Source organism: Triticum aestivum, chromosome 5D (genome assembly GCF_018294505.1).
Source record: "Triticum aestivum cultivar Chinese Spring chromosome 5D, IWGSC CS RefSeq v2.1, whole genome shotgun sequence".
In the NCBI taxonomy this organism is placed as follows: Eukaryota; Viridiplantae; Streptophyta; class Magnoliopsida; order Poales; family Poaceae; genus Triticum; species Triticum aestivum.
In genome coordinates, this window is record NC_057808.1 from 57,152,650 (window position 1) to 57,172,879 (window position 20,230).

Genomic DNA, 20,230 nt, shown 5'->3' on the forward strand with positions numbered 1-20,230 from the left:
GCCAAAGAACTACCTATTGGGGAACGTAGCAGAAATTCAAAATTTTCTACGCATCACCAAGATCAATCTATGGAGTAATCTAGCAACGAGGGGAAGGGGAGTGCGTCTACATACCATTGTAGATCGCGATGCGGAAGCGTTGCAAGAACACGGATGAGGGAGTCGTACTCGAAGCGATTCAGATCGCGGTTGATTCCGATCTAAGCACCGAAGAACGGTGCCTCCGCGTTCAACACACGTGCAGCCCGGTGACGTCTCACACGCCTTGATCCAGCAAGGAGAGAGGGAGAGGTTGGGGAAGACTCCGTCCAGCAGCAGCACAACGGCGTGGTGGTGGTGGAGGAGCGTGGCAATCCCGCAGGGCTTCGCCAAGCACCGCGGGAGAGGAGGAGGAGGGAGAGGGGTAGGGGTGCGTCGAAAGAGAGACGTTCTCATGTGTCTTGGGCAGCCCAGACCTCAACTATATATAGGGGGGGAGGGGGCTGCACCCCCTCTAGGGTTCCCACCCCAAGAGGAGGCGGCCAGCCCTAGATCCCATCCAAGGGGGGCGGCCAAGGGGAGGAGGGGGGCGCCACTAGGGTGGGCCTCAAGGCCCATCTGGACCTAGGGTTTGCCCCCTCCCACTCTCCCATGCGCTTGGGCCTTGGTGGGGGGGAGCACCAGCCCACCTGGGGCTGGTCCCCTCCCACACTTGGCCCACGCAGCCTTCTGGGGCTGGTGGCCCCACTTGGTGGACCCCCGGGACCCTCCCGGTGGTCCCGGTACATTACCGATATCACCCGAAACTTTTCCGGTGACCAAAACAGGACTTCCCATATATAAATCTTTACCTCCGGACCATTCCGGAACTCCTCGTGACATCCGGGATCTCATCCGGGACTCCGAACAACATTCGGTAACCACATACAAACTTCCTTTATAACCCTAGCGTCATCGAACCTTAAGTGTGTAGACCCTACGGGTTCGGGAACCATGCAGACATGACCGAGACGTTCTCCGGTCAATAACCAACAGCGGGATCTGGATACCCATGTTGGCTCCCACATGTTCCACGATGATCTCATCGGATGAACCACGATGTCGGGGATTCAATCAATCCCGTATGCAATTCCCTTTGTCTATCGATATGTTACTTGCCCGAGATTCGATCGTCGGTATCCCTATACCTTGTTCAATCTCGTTACCGGCAAGTCTCTTTACTCATTCCGTAACTCACATCATCCCGTGATCAACTCCTTCGTCACATTGTGCACATTATGATGATGTCCTACCGAGTGGGCCCAGAGATACCTCTCCGTTTACACGGAGTGACAAATCCCAGTCTCGATTCGTGCCAACCCAACAGACACTTTCGGAGATACCTGTAGTGCACCTTTATAGCCACCCAGTTACGTTGTGACGTTTGGTACACCCAAAGCATTCCTACGGTATCCGGGAGTTGCACAATCTCATGGTCTAAGGAAATGATACTTGACATTAGAAAAGCTCTGAGCAAACGAACTACACGATCTTGTGCTAGGCTTAGGATTGGGTCTTGTCCATCACATCATTCTCCTAATGATGTGATCCCGTTATCAACGACATCCAATGTCCATGGTCAGGAAACCGTAACCATCTATTGATCAACGAGCTAGTCAACTAGAGGCTTACTAGGGACATGGTGTTGTCTATGTATCCACACATGTATCTGAGTTTCCTATCAATACAATTCTAGCATGGATAATAAACGATTATCATGAACAAGGAAATATAATAATAACCAATTTATTATTGCCTCTAGGGCATATTTCCAATAGTCTCCCACTTGCACTAGTCAATAATCTAGTCCACATCACCATGTGATTAACACTCATAGGTCACATCACCATGTGACCAACATCCAAAGAGTTTACTAGAGTCAACAATCTAGTTCACATCACTATCTGATTAACACTCAATGAATTCTGGTTTGATCATGTTATGCTTGTGAGAGAGGTTATTAGTCAACGGGTCTGAACCTTTCAGATCCGTGTGTGCTTTACGAATATCTATGTCATCTTGTGGATGCTACCACGCGCTATTTGGAGCCATTTCAAATAATTGCTCTACTATACGAATCCGGTTTACTACTCAGAGTCATCCGGATTAGTGTCAAAGTTCGCATCGACGTAACCCTTTACGACGAACTCCTTTTCACCTCCATAATCGAGAAAATTCCTTAGTCCACTAGATACTAAGGATAAATTCGACCGCTGTCATGTGATCCATTCCCGGATCACTATTGTACCCCTTGACCAACTCATGGCAAGGCACACTCCATGTGCGGTACACAGCATAGCATACTGTAGAGCCTATGTCTGAAGCATAGGGGACGACCTTCGTCCTTTCTCTCTCTTCTGCTGTGGTCAGGTCTTGAGTCTTACTCAATACTCACACCTTGTAACACAGCCAAGAACTCCTTCTTTTCTGATCTATTTTGAACTCTTTCAAAAACATGTCAAGGTGTGCGTTCTTTGAAAGTATCATCGGGCGTCTTGATCTATCTCTATAGATCTTGATGCCCAATATGTAAGCAGCTTTATCCAGGTCTTCCTTTGAAAAACTCCTTTCAAACAACCCTTTATGCTTTCCAGAATTTATTTACATCATTTCGGATCAACAATATGTCATTCACATATACTTATCAGAAATGTTGTAGCGCTCCCACTCACTTTATTGTAAATACAAGTTTCTAACAAACTTTGTATAAACCCAAAAACTTTGATCGCTCCATCAAAGCTTATATTCTGACTCCGAGATGCTTGCTCTAGTCCATGGAAGGATCGCTGGAGCTAGCATACCTTTTAGCATCCTTAGGATCGACAAAACCTTTCTGATTGTATCACATACAACCTTTCCTTACGAAAACTGGTAAGGAAACTTGTTTTGACATCCATCTGCCAGATTTCATAAATGCAGCTAATGCTAACATGATTCCGACGGACTTAAGCATCGCTACGGATGAGAAAATCTCATCGTAGTCAACTCCTTGAACTTGTGAAAATACTCTTTGCCACAAGTCGAGCTTCATAGACGGTAACCTTACCGTCCACGTTCGTCTTCTTCTTAAAGATCCATTTATCTCGGATTTCATGGCTTCTAACCATTTGTCGGAATATGGGCCCACCATCGCTTCTCCATAGCTCATAGGTTCATCGTTGTCCAACAACATGACTTCCAAGACAGGATCACGTACTACTCTGAAGTATTACGCATCCTCGTCGTCCTACGAGGTTTGGTAGTGACTTGATCCGAAGTTTCATGATCACCATCATAAGCTTCCACTTCAATTGGTGTAGGTGCCACAGGAACAACTTCCTGTGCCCTGCTACACACTAGTTGAAGTGGCGGTTCAATAACCTTATCAAGTCTCCACCATCCTCCCACTCAATTCTTTCGAGAGAAACTTTTCCTCGAGAAAGGACCCGTTTCTAGAAGCAATTACTTTTGCTTCCAGATCTGAAATAGGAGGTACACCCAACTATTTTGGGTATTCTATGAAGATGCATATATCCGCTTTGGGTTCGAGCTTATCAGCCTGAAACTTTTTCACATAAGCATCGCAGCCCCAAACTTTTAAGAAACGACAACTTAGCTTTCTCTAAATGGTGTCGTCTCAACGGAATTGCGTGGTGCCCCTTTTAAAGTGAATGCGGTTGTCTTTAATGCCTAACCCATAAACGATAGTGGTAATTTGATAAGAGACATCATGGTATGCACCATATCCAATAGGGTGCAGCTATGATGTCCGGACACACCATCACACTATGGTGCTCCAGGCGGTATTAATTGTGAAACACTTTCCACAATGTCTTAATTGTGTGCCAAACTCGTAACTCAGATACTCATCTCTATGATCATATCACAGACATTTTATCCTCTTGTCACGACGATCCTCAACTTCACTCTGAAATTACTTGAACCTTTCAATAATTCAGACTTGTGTTTCATCAAGTAAATACACTCAGCATCTACTCAAATCATCTGTGAAGAAAGAACATAACGATATCCACTGCATGCCTCAGCACTCATTGGACTGCATACATCAAAATGTATTACTTCCAATAAGTTGCTCTCTTGTTCCATCTTACTGAAAACGAGGACGTTCAGTCATCTTGCCCATGTGGTATGATTTGCATGTCTCAAGTGATTCGAAATCAAGTGAGTCCAAACGATCCATCTGCATGGAGTTTCTTCATGCATATATACCAATAGACATGGTTCGCATGTCTCAATCTTTTCAAAAACGACTGAGTCCAAAGATCCATCTACATGGAGCTTCTTCATGCGTTCTATACCAATATGACTCTAATTGCAGTGCCACAAGTATGTGGTACTATCATTACTATTTTATATCATTTGGCACGAACATGTGTATCACTACGATCGAGATTCATTTTAGGTGCAAGACCATTGAAGGTATTATTCAAATAAACAGATTAACCATTATTCTCCTTAAATGAATAATCGTATTGCGATAAACATAATCCAATCATGCTCAACGCAAACACCAAATCTCGATGGTAGAGGGAGCATGCGATGCTTGATCACATCAACCTTGGAAACACTTCCAACACATATCGTCATCTCACCTTTAGCTAGTCTCCATTTATTCCGCAGCTTTTATTTCGAGTTACTAACACTTAGCAACCGAACCGGTATCTAATACCCTGGTGCTGCTAGGAGTACTAGTAAAGTACACATTCATATAATGTATATCTAATATACTTCTGTCGACCTTGCCCGCCTTCTCATCTACCAAGTATCTAGGGTAGTACTGCTTCAGTGACCGTTCCCCTCATTACAGAAGCACTTAGTCTCGGGTTTGGGTTCAACCTTGGGATTCTTCACTAGAGCAGCAAACTGATTTGCTGTTTCATGAAGTATCCCTTTTGCCCTTGCCCTTCTAGAAACTAGTGGTTTTACTAACCATCAACAATTGATGCTCCTTCTTGATTTCTACTTTCGCGGTGTCAAACATCGCGAATAGCTCAAGGATCATCATAACTATCCCTGATATGTTATAGTTCATCACGAAGCTCTAATAGCTTGGTGGCAGTGACTATGGAGAACCATCACTATCTCATCTGGAAGATTAACTCCCACTCGATTCAAGTGATTGTAGTACTCAGACAATCTGAGCACATGCTCAACGATTGAGCTTTTCTCCCTTAGTTTGCAGGCTTAAGAAACTTGTCAGAGGTCTCATACCTCTTGACGTGGGCACTAGTCTGAAATCCCAATTTCAGTCTTCGGAACATCTCATATGTTCTGCGACGTTTCAAAACCGTCTTTGGTGCCACAATTCTAAACCGTTAGCAATACGCACTGAACTATCACGTAGTCATCAAAACGTGTATGTCAGATGTTCGCAACATCTACAGACGACGCTGAGGTTCAGCACACCGAGCGGTGCATTAAGGACATAAGCCTTCTGTGCAGCAATGAGGACAATCCTCAGTTTACGGACCCAGTCCGCATAATTGCTACTACCAACTTTCAACTAAATTTTCTCTAGGAACATATCTTAAACAGTAGAACTAAAGCGTAATGACATAATTTGCAAAGACCTTTTGACTATGTTCATGATAATTAAGTTCATCTGATTATTAATGAACTCCCACTCAGATAGACATCCCTCTAGTCATCTAAGTGATACATGATCCGAGTCAAACTAGGCCGTGTCCGATCATCACGTGAGACGGACTAGTCATCATCGGTGAACATCTCCATGTTGATCGTATCTACTATACGACTCATGTTCGACCTTTCGGTCTCTTGTGTTCCGAGGCCATGTCTGTACATGCTAGGCTCGTCAAGTCAACCTAAGTGTTTCGCATGTGTTCCGAGGCCATGTCTGTACATGCTAGGCTCGTCAACACCCGTTGTATTCGAACGTTAGAATCTATCACACCCGATCATCACGTGGTGCTTCGAAACAACGAACCTTCACAACGGTGCACAGTTAGGGGGGACACTTCTCTTGAAATTTTAGTGAGGGATCATCTTATTTATGCTACCGTCGTTCTAAGCAAATAAGATGCATAACATGATAAACATCACATGCAATCAAATAGTGACATGATATGGCCAATATCATTTTGCTCCTTTGATCTCCATCTTCGCGGCACCATGATCATCTTTGTCACCGGCATGACACCATGATCTCCATTATGATCTCCATCATTGTGTCTTCATGAAGTTGTCACGCCAACGATTACTTCTACTTCTATGGCTAACGCGCTTAGCAATAAAGTAAAGTAATTTACATGGCGTTATTCAATGACACGCATGTCATACAAAAAATAAAGACAACTCCTATGGCTCCTGCCGGTTGTCATACTCATCGACATGCAAGTCGTGATTCCTATTACAATAATATGATCAATCTCATACATCACATATATCATTCATCACATCTTCTGGCCATATCACATCACATAGCACATGCTGAAAAAACAAGTTAGACGTCCTCTAATTGTTGTTGCAAGTTTTTACGTGGCTTGTATAGGTTTCTAGCAAGAACGTTTCTTACCTACGTAAAACCACAACGTGATATGCCAATTTCTATTTACCCTTCATAAGGACCCTTTTCATCGAATCCGTTCCGACTAAAGTGGGAGAGACAGACACCCGCTAGCCACCTTATGCAACTAGTGCATGTCAGTCGGTGGAACCTGTCTCACGTAAGCGTACGTGTAAGGTCGGTCCGGGCCGCTTCATCCCACAATGCCGCCGAAACAAGATAAGACTAGTAGCGGCAAGAATAATTGGCAACATCTACGCCCACAACTACTTTGTGTTCTACTCGTGCATAGAAACTACGCATAGACCTAGCTCATGATGCCACTGTTGGTGAACGTAGCAGAAATTCAAAATTTTCTACGCATCACCAAGATCAATCTATGGAGTAATCTAGCAACGAGGGGAAGGGGAGTGCATCTACATACCATTGTAGATCGCGATGCGGAAGCGTTGCAAGAACGCGGATGAGGGAGTCGTACTCGAAGCGATTCAGATCGCGGTTGATTCCGATCTAAGCACCGAAGAACGGTGCCTCCGCGTTCAACACACGTGCAGCCCGGTGACGTCTCCCACGCCTTGATCCAGCAAGGAGAGAGGGAGAGGTTGGGGAAGACTTCGTCCAGCAGCAGCACGACGGCGTGGTGGTGGTGGAGGAGCGTGGCAATCCCGCAGGGCTTCGCCAAGCACCGCGGGAGAGGAGGAGGAGGGAGAGGGGTAGGGCTGCGTCGAAAGAGAGACGTTCTCATGTGTCTTGGGCAGCCCAAACCTCAACTATATATAGGGGGGAGGGGGCTGCGCCCCCTCTAGGGTTCCCACCCCAAGAGGAGGCGGCCAGCCCTAGATCCCATCCAAGGGGGGCGGCCAAGGGGAGGAGAGGGGGGGGCGCCACTAGGGTGGGCCTCAAGGCCCATCTGGACCTAGGGTTTGCTCCCTCCCACTCTCCCATGCGCTTGGGCCTTGGTGGGGGGGGGGGCGCACCAGCCCACCTGGGGCTGGTCCCCTCCCACACTTGGCCCACGCAGCCTTCTGGGGCTGGTGGCCCCACTTGGTGGACCCCCGGGACCCTCCCGGTGGTCCCGATACGTTACCGATATCACCCGAAACTTTTCCGGTGACCAAAACAGGACTTCCCATATATAAATCTTTACCTCCGGACCATTCCGGAACTCCTTGTGACGTCCGGGATCTCAATCCGGGACTCCGAACAACATTCGGTAACCACATACAAACTTCCTTTATAACCCTAGCGTCATCGAACCTTAAGTGTGTAGACCCTACGGGTTCGGGAACCATGCAGACATGACCGAGACGTTCTCCGGTCAATAACCAACAGCGGGATCTGGATACCCATGTTGGCTCCCACATGTTCCACGATGATCTCATCGGATGAACCACGATGTCGGGGATTCAATCAATCCCGTATGCAATTCCCTTTGTCTATCGATATGTTACTTGCCCGAGATTCGATCGTCGGTATCCCTATACCTTGTTCAATCTCGTTAACGGCAAGTCTCTTTACTCGTTCCGTAACTCACATCATCCCGTGATCAACTCCTTGGTCACATTGTGCACATTATGATGATGTCCTACCGAGTGGGCCCAGAGATACCTCTCCGTTTACACGGAGTGACAAATCCCAGTCTCGATTCGTGCCAACCCAACAGACACTTTCGGAGATACCTGTAGTGCACCTTTATAGCCACCCAGTTACGTTGTGACGTTTGGTACACCCAAAGCATTCCTACGGTATCCGGGAGTTGCACAATCTCATGGTCTAAGGAAATGATACTTGACATTAGAAAAGCTCTGAGCAAACGAACTACACGATCTTGTGCTAGGCTTAGGATTGGGTCTTGTCCATCACATCATTCTCCTAATGATGTGATCCCGTTATCAACGACATCCAATGTCCATGGTCAGGAAACTGTAACCATCTATTGATCAACGAGCTAGTCAACTAGAGGCTTACTAGGGACATGGTGTTGTCTATGTATCCACACATGTATCTGAGTTTCCTATCAATACAATTCTAGCATGGATAATAAACGATTATCATGAACAAGGAAATATAATAATAACCAATTTATTATTGCCTCTAGGGCATATTTCCAACACTGCCCTCGCACGCCACCTCTTATAGTTCACACCCTCGAACACAGAAGGCTTAAGAGTAGCAGCAAATCCAGTTGGAGAAAATTGCCTACACAAATCAGGTTTTTGGATTGTTGAATAATTAGGCATTTTCCCGTTTAGTTTAATCCAGAAAAATAATGGATAAAACATGAATAGCAATATATTGATGAAACTAGAAACTAGCAACAATTCGTTGAGACTAGTCATGCAATCAAAATCATAAGCAAAATGCATCATATCTATGTCAATTACTATTAGCAATAAACCAAATGCTAGCCCTAACAGTGAGGATAAGATGGCAAACGGCGCAGTAGCAGAAGGTGCAGATGTCCCGATCGTCATGTCGCTGAAGAGGTCGTTGACATCGGGGAAGAAGTCGTCGTTAGGGAACTCGTCGTCAGTGATGTCGCCGTTCGCAGCCACGATGAACAAGACTCCAGCAGTCGCGTAAGGACGCTCCCCAAAAACCTGACCGCCCCTCTCCCGTACCGGATCACAAGAGGCGGGGTTTCGGAGGCCTGCTGTCTCACTTCCCGGTGCACGCCAGGAAGAGAGATGGGAAAGAGATAGGCGGCTCAATGCTTTGGAATGATACGAAAGGTTGTTGTGCTGCTTGGAACAACAGAGGAGCGACCTCTTATATACGTGAGAAGAGTTGAAACTGGCCTTCATTAGTAGAAGAGAAACTGGTGCAATAAACACCATTAAACAGACGCACTAAAAACCATTAAGGAGAGAAGAAACGAGCGCACTAAAACTCACACGAAGTGTTCAGTTTCTTCTCCCATTTATGTGTCAATTGTTTCAACTTTCTTCTCGCGTGATAAAACAGCGCATACACGTGGCATTGGTCAATTTTCTACACAACCTTGTCATGCATGGATGGGCCACATGAGCCTCTGGGATTTACTTTGAATTATTGGCACAAAATATGAATTATTATATGGGTTATGGCCAATAACTCCAACACATTTATTGTCTCCATTCATATCCAAATAAAATAAAAAGGAAATATTTGTGTAGCTAGCTAACATGATAGTTGAACATCACTTTTACCTTAGCTTGAGGAGCATATTCTTTATCGAGCCAATCATTAGATGGTTTCTCAGTGCAGATAATCCAGGCAGAGGTGAGAACAGTAAGAGATTTCCTATCTTCATCTCGATTGACAACAATGCCTGCGCACCGGTTAATCTCTTTTCCATCTGTACATACGCTGACCGCAGTTAACAAGCAACTTCTATCCAATAGAGTTACAGAGATATAATATAATAAAAATACCAAGATAGGCTGAAAGACTCAGGATAGATTTGGCAGCGTTTAAAATCATGTCCTTGTGCTTGGGGCAGCCGTAGAGTTCGTTGGTACCAGGGGCCTTGGAAGGCAGCTTGAGCGTCAGTAATTGTTCTTGTCGAGCTGCAAACAACTCAATTCATCATCCTACAGTTATGCCTCAGATAGAAAAAAGTGAATAACGTTGAATGCTGGAATCGTTCAATTTATATAAAGAATCAAAAGGAACGGAAGGCAATCAAAATAGGATACCTAGCTTCTCCTCATACTTGCGTAAATCCTGGTGATATTTGGCCACAGCGGCCTTGTCGTCAGAGAAGCCGTAGACCAACTTCCCCTTGGAGTTCCTCCAGATTGGTACGAGCGGCATCTCCGGCTCACGGGCCGGGGAGCTGTGCGCCGAGGAGTCTGAGCCTGAGCCTGAGCCTGAGCCCGGCTCCTCCTGTGAAGACATGTCAGGATCTGACTCCGATTCCGATGCCCTGGACTTGATCTTTTTCGTCCTCGCGGAGTCAGATGCATCCTCGCTCGTCGGCCGTCGGCGCCCCGGTGGCTGAAGCTCTGAAGGATGGTACTCTGTCTCCGGCAGCCGATACAGGCCCGTGAAGTCTGGGTGCCACGGCGGCAGCCGGCGCCGCGGTGTGCTCGGGCTCGGAGGCCGCCGTGGGGGCGATGTGTTGGCATCATCGTCGCTGGTTGCTCCCCCGAGGGCTGGATTGGACCAAGACCCCGACATCCCCGCCGGTCGGTTCGAAAATCAGAACGGCTCCGGAAGCAGCACCGGCCGGAGCGAACGACGTCGCCGCCTCGCAGGAACCTTGCAAGAGGAGGCCGGAAGAGGTCTGAATACATGGCCTTCATATGGAGGAAATTGATTATTTATGATTAAGTTTTATATATTTATACAATATGGATATCTGGCGAACCGTTCGCTGGGGCTGGGATCCCAGCGGACGTCTCCAGAGCCGTCTGATCCAGATCTAATGGATGGCAGTTTCTGTTGGACACTTGCGCTAGCCAGGCTTCTTTTTTCTTAAAAGAAAATGCCAACCCCCTAAGCTAAACCTACCAACCGCGGCATTCAAAACTGCCATGTTTGGCAACGAACGTTCGCCGGGAATTGACGTCAAAGTTTATGATCAGCTACGGCGCGTTTGGTTGGGGTCCACCGGTCCGGTAACGTATTGAGTTTACTGTATCATGAAGCTCCGCTTCCCATTAGTTTTATGGAACACGCGCTTCGTTTGGTTGGTGCAGATGTGTTCCGTTTTTTTAGTCAGCTCCGATCTGGGCGTTTTCAGGTTTGTAAAATCCTGTATCGGAAACCACGGCTACGAAAGACATTGCGGATGAACCAAACACAAAGATATGGTTTCGGGAAGCACTGGAATCAGAAACCATGGTTTTTCTGCGAACCAAACGCGGCGTTAGTTTTAACAGAAAACCTAGTCATGGAAATAACCGCTATTTAATAAAATAATTTTGCTACTTCTCATCACATCTAACTCCTATGCCTTAGATGAAAAGCTTGGAGATTTGTGTTTTTCAGGGCTGCATGGGCCGTTTTTGTATTTTTGTCCTTTTCTCCCAAGTGTGCTGGACCATTTTTTCTAAGTTGATACGTGCTGTGTATAATTGAATTTTTCGCATTCAGATCTTTGAAACTAGATCACATGTTAATAGGCTTCGGTGACTTTTTTCAAAAAAAAAACAAAAAGCTGAGAATTGGAAGAAAAAAAGAAAAACCAAAAAAAAACAAGAACCTAGAAGCATAGTTGTATTTCTCTTTTTTTTAAGCACAACTATGATTTTCCTTCCTTTTTCAAAAAGCACAGGCTGTGTTTTTCCTTTTTGAGAAGCACAGTGCTTCTTGTGAAAGCACATGTTGTGCTTTTCCCTTTTCAGGAAACATAGACTGTGTTTTTTTCTTTTCAGGAAGCACATGCCGTGCTTTTCCCTTCCCAGAAGCACAACTGTGTTTTTCCCTTTTCGGAAAAGTATAGTTGTGCTTCTTGTGAAAGCATAGGTTGTGCTTTTCCATCTTCGAGAAGCATAGTTGCGCTTCTCGCGGAAGCCCATGTTGTGCTTCTTGTGAAAAAGCACTACTTCTGAAAAACAGATTTTTTTGCCAAAACCAAGAAAAAACAAGTGAAAACTGAAAAAACCAACAAAACTCACAATACAAAAGAAATATGAAAACTCATGAAAAAAAACACAAAATCCCGAGGGTGCGCCATCGCATGACATGTGGCTTACCTGGGTGACGCGCCCCCAGACAAAAAAGTGACATTTACACGATCCCTCCTAGGGGTACTAATAATCCCCAGGTGCAAGAAATTGTCGTAGCACTTTCCAATGATGGATGTGGTAATTATGGAAAGTGTTGGTCCTCACTACTCAACACGACTGTAACTGAGTTGTTTGGGTGCGGGGGTTGGGGATCCGCCTTGCCTGCTCCCTCCCCATGCTCCCATATGTGCTCCCACTTTATTCTATGGCTGCCTTTTTTCCTTTTTTCTTTCTAATCTAATCATCTCCCCCCTGATTTTAAGGGGGTGGGGCCGGGCCTTATTTTGTTTTAATCAAATCAAGCCACGTACGCGGGAGCACGGATGGGCGCACACGCGGAGAGCAGGCAAGTCTCGTCCGGGGGTTGGACAACTAGCATTTTGTTGAGGGGTGGGCAGTTGTAAGTCCGACACTAGACACACAGCTTCAAGTGTCCACGCTAAGTTAAGAATGCACACCCTCAACTAGAATGCAAGTGGGGTTGTTTGGGTGCGGGGTTGTGCAAGTGGCATTTTATCGAAGGGTGGACAGTTGCATATCCGACACTAGAAACACAACTGCAAGTGTTGGCCCTGACTGCAACTGCACGCTCTCGAAGCGACAACAATTTGGGCTACTTTGGTGCTGGGGTTGCAGACGTGGCATTCTGTCGAGGGGTGGGCAGTTGCATGTCCCTTGCTAGACACACAACTGCAAGTATTAGCCCTGACTGCAACTACACGCCCAGCGCGACTGCAGCTAGGGTTGTTCTAGTGTGGGGGTTGCAAAAGTGGCATTTTAAATATTAATGGGTGGACAGTTGCATGTCTGCCACTACAGACACAACTGTAAGTGTTGGCCCCGACTGTAACTGCACGCCCTCAACGCAAGTGCTGCTGGGGTTGTTTGTGTGTGGAGTGTGCGGAAGTAAACATGCCAATGTACAACAAATAAAAACAAACATACAAGAAACAAAAAATAAGGTAAAAAAATATTTGATAAGAAGGAAAATGAGACCACACAAAAGAGATGACATCACTTAGCTGTGACATGTCAAAGTCTCATCTAGATCTGATCATTTTTGCAAAAAAAAAAGAGTCTCATCTAGATGAGTTTTAGATGGACCCTTTTATAAATTAGTGTGTAAATATGCATAATGTCGTCGATAAAGGGAAAATAATACCATCAATTTGGAAAAGCAAGGCATATGTTTGTTGCCCACTTGGACTTTGACCATAAATTTCATGCACAATATTTTCATGAATATTTTGATAGCCACAAGAACTACTTTCAAATGTGAATCTGATGATACTGATTCTTAGTAGGTTGACTTGTCAAATTCCTAAATACGATATTTTTTAATAAAATACAGTACAGCAAACTTCTCTGAACAAAGTAAAGCGATCACGAACAAAGTCTCTCAGCTCAATTCTGGGTCATTTGAACTGTATGCGCAAGTCGTGAATGGCGGCATCCGGGAACTAATGGCGGCCATCCGCTGCATGTACTGGTGGGCGCCCGCCGGGAACATCACCGGCGCCGGAGCCAGCGTCATGCGGCCGCCCATAGCCCACATCAGCTGCAGCTGCAGCTGCAGCGATTTGAGGTACTCGATCGCCTCGTCCAGCATCGACGCCTTGTCCGTCTGGTGAAGAATTCGATGCCAAGAACGGGATGATCAGATCGATCGCCATCGCCATTGCTAAGAGTTATATATTGAAGATCGCATTCGTAGCGACTAAAGCGAAGCTGCGGAGGGATAGGAATTACATACTTTGTTGCAGTGGGGTACGAGTTCTTGCAGGGCCCTCATCTTCTCGTTGATCCTGTCCCTTCTCCTCTGCATCGATCACGCAGAACAGAGAGTCAGCAATGGCGGCCAAGAAGAGGCCCAAGAGTCAAGGAAACTCGAAGTAGGACGAAGGTGTTAATCCGGTACCCTCTCCGAGAGGTTGTGCACTTGGGCGGCGCGCCGCCGTTTGGCTGTCGTCGGCTTCTGCGCCGTCTCGCACGTCACGTCGGCGGAGTTCGACTCCACGTCCTGCATAACCTCACTGGGGCCCTCGCTCTGCTTCCGCTTGCTGGTGCCGGAAGGCCTCGACCACGTCGACGACGAGGTCAACGTCGCCGACGCGCTGTGGTAGGACCTAGAGTCCCTGGCCTCCTTGCGGTTGCGGATCAGCGGCAGCGGCACGCTGTCGTCGCCGGCGGCATCCGAGACGTGCGCCGTCTGGGCCTGGTTGCCCCCGCCGCCGACCCTCCTGGAACCAATCGTGACCACAGAGGACTCGCCGGCCTCTGACGCCAGCGAGACGCGCGGGCCGTCGCCGTGCAACCCTGCTTTACCCGTCAGCAGCGGCGGCGGCATCACCCCGCTTCGGAGCGCGGTCACTGCGTCCGCGGCCCCTCGCTGCTTATCCTCCTCCTTGCACGGCCTGCCTGCACCATCCGCCGGCATTCCGTCGAAGATCTCGGAGAATAGGTCCCTCTCGACCGAGTAGTCGTCTTCGTCGACGACGGTGTACTGGAACCACGGCGCCGCCTCCTGCTCGCGCACCGCCGGCCTTGGCGGCGCCCGGCTCTGCATGACGACGTGGCCGCCGCACCACAGCAGCTCGACGAGGCCGTCGTCTTCGCCGCTGGAGGGACACGCCACATGCAAGAATCAGACAATAAGTCACGGATTCCCGAGCCCCCATTGGTTGTTTCAAGAAAGAAAAAGATGATCAATCAGGCGGTGATGAGGACGGACCTTAATGCCGGCAGGGCGTCTCCCATGTTGCCGCTCCAATCTGCCGGGACGAACTGGTTCATTGTTCCTCTGTATGAGACACACTCGCTCACTCGCTGCAAAGAGAATGTGATGATAAAATAGCATATCCATTTGACATGTGAGCAGCAAACCAAGAATTAGAAAGACCAGAAAAGGCAGATGCGTCATATGTGTAGGTAAACAGGTATAGTTTGGTACACTCTGGTAGGACACAGAAGTAACATGTACCTGATGAACTAGCTGCTTCTGAATGTTGCTGCAGTTGGTGAGATACTATGAGCCTCCTGCTGATCTGATCTGTTCTGATCAGCACACACCTGCAACTCTCTTTCTTCCCCTGTAAGCTCAGCGGTGGAATTGCAGCAGGATGGAATGGATGGAGCGGCGAGTTGCAACTGGGCAGCAGGGTGGGCTTTTTATCAAGCGAAGTTGGGTGGGTTCAGAACTTCAGAAGTACACCACTACAGTTGTAGCAGCCTAGCAGCAGCATATTGTACTGTTGATTTGACTGAACTGGATGGATATATATCAATATCATTCCCCGGGAGACTGGATCAACAGACAGCGGCAGGTAATGGCTCTCACCTCTCATACAAGTACGACCTAACTAGCAACATTACACACGCATCATAGTCCTTGTCGTGATAATCGTCGCCGTCGCCTTCCCGCCACCTGGGAAACATACATACGATCATCATCGTCTTGCTTACCCAGAGATCACTATTCATTGTATATTGCGCGTACTCAGAGGCCAGAGCAAGGTTCGATCATGAGTGATCGTCGGCGTGTAAGCTGAAACGATACGATCGCGCGCGCTTGCGGGTCACTGTTCCGAGAAGATTTTCCAGATCTTAGGCGATCGGGCTATCCGGCCGTGTGGAGCCAGTTTCCCCAAGGGATGAGCGTCACGTCCGTGTCAAGCCCAGCTCAACACGGAGCAGCATGCATGCATGTGAGCAAGTTTGACATGTTCAGTTTTGGCGGCTATGTTTGGAGACATGCGTGCATGTCACATGAGAAAGACGTGCGTGTGGATCAAGCTCTTGAGAAGCTAGCAAAAGATCCGGTGGATCCATCACCATCATCCATCGGCGGCGGCGGTGTGTCCAGTGCTCAGTCTTCTTGCATCTCTCACGTCTTGATCGGTCGAGGGCAGTTCTCTCCGTGTTTATGTAGGTCATGGGCAAGGGATCAACAGTCAGAGTTTTCATGGGCTACCGGCTACCTACGTACAGTAGCTTGATTGGTCCTCTTGATGATTTTTTTTTTGAAATGAGAAGGTAGATCATATTCTACCTTATATATTTCAAAAGGCCGAAGCCAAAGGATCATAAGATCGGTACATGGGGCTCATATTTTGCACCGTGGTGCAAGTCCATGAGAAGCCTGGAAGAGAGAACAGGGGAGAGGGGAGCATGAGCTAGGCAAGCTAAACTATGCCAAAAACTAAGCCAAAAGAGTTTGAGACCAAGGCATGATGGTTGCTCTATCTCCAGGGCGCCGAGCACGGTGGCTCCATAAAGTTAACAGTTCAGCGGTATACATTCTCGTATAAGGCGGGGACCAGCGCTTGTGATTGAAAACCCGATCATTTCTGGCATGCCAAAGAGTGGCGAAAGCAGCAACAATCAGAATATGCAGTTTGGGAGATGTAGGCCAACGTAGATGAGCACGTTGAACAAAGTCCAATAAATCCATGGAGTTGTTAGCAGCGTCGAGCAGGTCAAACCTGCTCCAGATAGCAGGGGCACAAATGCATCTCAAAGCTAGATGACTGGTGGACTCGACAGCCGGGCATATGTCGCAGCAAGCATGAGTAGCAATATAAGACCACTGCTTCTTTACCATATTGTCTCGGGTATTCAGACGCTCCCAGAAAGCCAGCCAAAGAAAGATTCTGTGTTTCAAGGGGATAACATGATCCCAAACCCACTGTTGGAACATGCTGTTGACACCTCTGAAGGTAAGGAGGTGGTAGAAGAAGGCAGTAGTCACTTCTTTGTTGTGGAGAAACGAGATACGGTGATCCTGACCGGTAGAAGAGGGTTGAACACCTAGCAAAAGTTCTTGGAGATGATTTTCCTCTCCAGCTATTGAAAACTTTGCTATGCATGCATGGCGGTATGCTCTTTCTCCTTAAATTTTGTTTATTATTATTATTTCCTCATCTTCTGCGTCATTTTTTTTGGTCGTAGTAACTTTATTCCTCATATAATAGCAAGGCCATTTACATAGTTGTGAAGAATAAAGTCAGGGACGAAAGTCCCCCAAACTTCCGAAGTACTATTGCTAAAACAATGCTTTGCTAATCCATCCGCTAGCATATTTGCCTCTCTGCTACAATACTCCTAACTAATGCTTGCAAACTCCATTGCTAAGAGGGAGCACTCTGCCACCATAAAAACGTCCACTCCCATGTACGCATCCGGGTCAGATATAGATTTCAAAGCGTTCATATAATCCGATTCAATGATGAGATTTGTGCATCCCAGATTCACTGCCAGGTATAGTCCAGAACGTATGGCCATTAGCTCAGCTGATCCCGCGCTTGATACATGAGGTAATGCTAGTGTTGCCGCTCCCAGAAATTTGCCCTGATCGTCACGGGCGATAACTCCACAAGCTCCACTGAGGTAATGCTAATGATGCATCAACGTTCACTTTTATAACTCCCCTACTTGGCTTCTTCCACACTTGATCATTCTTGCGGATGGGCTGGTTTGTGTATTTGCACGAACAAAATTGGTAGCAAGTACCCGAATTGAGATGGCCGATTGCTCTGGAGTTGGAACAGTCCCCCCCTTCGCAACTTGCCTCCTTCGCCACCATATAAACCACATGGCCACCAGGATGAGCTCGGAAGTGGGAATATCATGTGTTATCGTATGTAGGCGGATCAAAATGTCTAGAGTGATAGACCCGGACCGGTCCTGCACATCTGCTCCGCATATCTCCTCGGTTAACCCTAGTGACGACCACACTTGTGTTGCTCTATCACATGTGAACAAAAAATGTTGAATGTCCTCCAAACCAATTTTGCATATCGGGCATTGTAGGATCAAGGGTATGGGTCTGCCCGCAAGTAAACCAAAGATGCCATATCTCCTTCCAAACCCTGCTAAGTTGAGCACTCCCTGGACTGTTTGAATTTGCAGAGTGGCGACCGAACTGATGGTCAAATTCTAAGTGATACGTGGAGCGTACTGAGAAGGTTCCAGACTTTGTATAGTGACATGCCACAAAATCCTCTAGTGCTTCAACATGTAGTTGAATTTGTAATATTCCGCGTACATCAACTGGCGAGAACACGCTCTGAATTAGTCCTTCATCCCACTGACCCGTATGCGGGTCAATTATCTCTTGCACCTTTGACAACATGATTCCACCTCTAGGGGTGATAATCTTCCTTGTTGGACTTGATGGGATCAATGGGTCATCCCAAATGTTAATATTTGAACCAATGCCCACTTGCCAAATACATACCCTCTTGAAAGTTTGTATCCCAGCAACCAAACTTTGCCATGTAAACGAGGACCCTTTATTTGGGCCAGCTCTCAGAACATTACCATCAGGACAGTGTTTTGCACTTAGAACACATGCACACAAAGAGTCGGGATTCTGGATCAGTCACCAACACTGCTTTGCTAACATAGCAAGGTTAAAGCTATGAAGGTCTCTAAATCCCATACCTCCCTTCTTCTTCATTGCACACATCTTCCACCATGCAAATCAATGCATTTTCCTTGTCTCCTCTCCATCACCCCACCCAGAAGCTTGATATTTCATCAGTGGTTGATTTGCATATCCCTTTTGGTAACTTAAAAACAGACATAGCAAATGATGGAATTGCCTGAGCTCCACCCCTTCAGTCTCTGACATACTCTATCAACAAGATGTTGAAAAAAGTCACTACGATCAACCCCGGCAATAGTTGGTAGCCCCAAGTACTTGTCAGACAAAGCTTCTGTTAGTATATTCAACATTCCACATACATTCTCCCTTTCATTTACTCTGGTATTAGGACTAAAGAAGATACTGGATTTGGGTGTACTTACACGCTGCCCTGAACTCTCACAATATGTATCTAGGACCCTCTTCAACGTACTTGCATTCTGTACCGTAGCTCTCTTGGGGATCAAAGAGTCATCTGCAAACAAAAGGTGAGATATCGAGGGGGCATTCCTTGACACCTTTATTCCTTCAATACCACCAATTTATTCTTCTCGAGTCAACATGCTTGATAATCCTTCAGAACAGATCAAAAAAGATAAGGAGATAGGGGGTCACCCTGTCTTAGGCCCCTAGTTGGTGTAAATTCGTCTATCTCTGTATCATTAAATCTGATCTGATATTGGACAGAGGAGACACACTCCATGATAAGCTCAATCCATTGTGCGTGAAACCCCGCCCTCATCATCATCTACCTCATGAATTCCCATTCTAATCTATCATATGCTTTCAGCATGTCCAGCTTAACCGCACAAATACCATATGGAATGAAAGCATTCATAAGAGACCAACACATTATCGGTAACTAACCTAACCTGGTACAATAGCACTATGTGTAGGGGAAATCACCTCATGTAGGATTTTTTTTCCAGTCTATTAGCCAGCATCTTTGAAATTATCTTGTAGACCACATTACATAGACTGATAGGCCTAAACTGTGTAATAACCTCTGGACTATCCACCTTCAGTATTAACACCACATTAGTGGCATTCCACCCATCTGGGATCTTTTTGTTGTTTCTCGCTTCAAGCACTTTGTTTGTAAGCCCCTCTCCAGTGATATGCCAAAAACGTTCAAAAAATATAGCATGAAGACCGTCAGGGCGGGGGCCTTCATATCACCTATTTGAAATATGGCGTTCTTTACTTCTTCCCTCGTATACGGATCAGTTAGAAGGTCATTCATTGGCCCCGTAACCACAGGTTTAACTGTATCTAGCAAAGCTTCATTGATCAACCCTGCGTCCGAATTGAGAAGACTCTGGAAATAATCAAAAATCAAGGGCTTGAGGTTATCATTCCTCTCAACCCATGCATTATGATTATCTTTCAATATCTTAATTAAATTGTGTTGCCTACGAGCCGAAGCGTACTGATGATAAAACTTGGTATTACGGTCACCCCGGCGTAGCCAGTTTGCATGTCCTCTCTGAGCCCAGTAGATTTCCTCCTACTCGAGGAGGTTTTCAATCTTCAACGTCAACTCTTGCA

General features: G+C 46.6%; 2 protein-coding genes across 2 annotated transcripts; both read right to left on the bottom strand.

The window, feature by feature from the left end:
- Positions 1–9,023: 9,023 nt before the first annotated feature.
- Positions 9,024–10,811, bottom strand: LOC123124326 (uncharacterized). The gene is made up of 3 exons (XM_044544960.1): positions 10,222–10,811; positions 9,958–10,092; positions 9,024–9,881 (listed from the first exon to the last, which is right to left on the bottom strand). Exons 1-3 carry the CDS (start codon positions 10,703–10,705, stop codon positions 9,700–9,702), a joined length of 801 nt encoding a protein of 266 aa, XP_044400895.1. The 5' UTR covers positions 10,706–10,811; the 3' UTR covers positions 9,024–9,699.
- Positions 10,812–13,491: 2,680 nt separating this feature from the next.
- LOC123119420 (transcription factor PHYTOCHROME INTERACTING FACTOR-LIKE 13) lies at positions 13,492–15,559 on the bottom strand. The gene is made up of 5 exons (XM_044539226.1): positions 15,239–15,559; positions 14,990–15,084; positions 14,177–14,876; positions 14,012–14,077; positions 13,492–13,882 (listed from the first exon to the last, which is right to left on the bottom strand). Exons 2-5 carry the CDS (start codon positions 15,049–15,051, stop codon positions 13,658–13,660), a joined length of 1,053 nt encoding a protein of 350 aa, XP_044395161.1. The 5' UTR covers positions 15,052–15,084; positions 15,239–15,559; the 3' UTR covers positions 13,492–13,657.
- Positions 15,560–20,230: the final 4,671 nt, after the last annotated feature.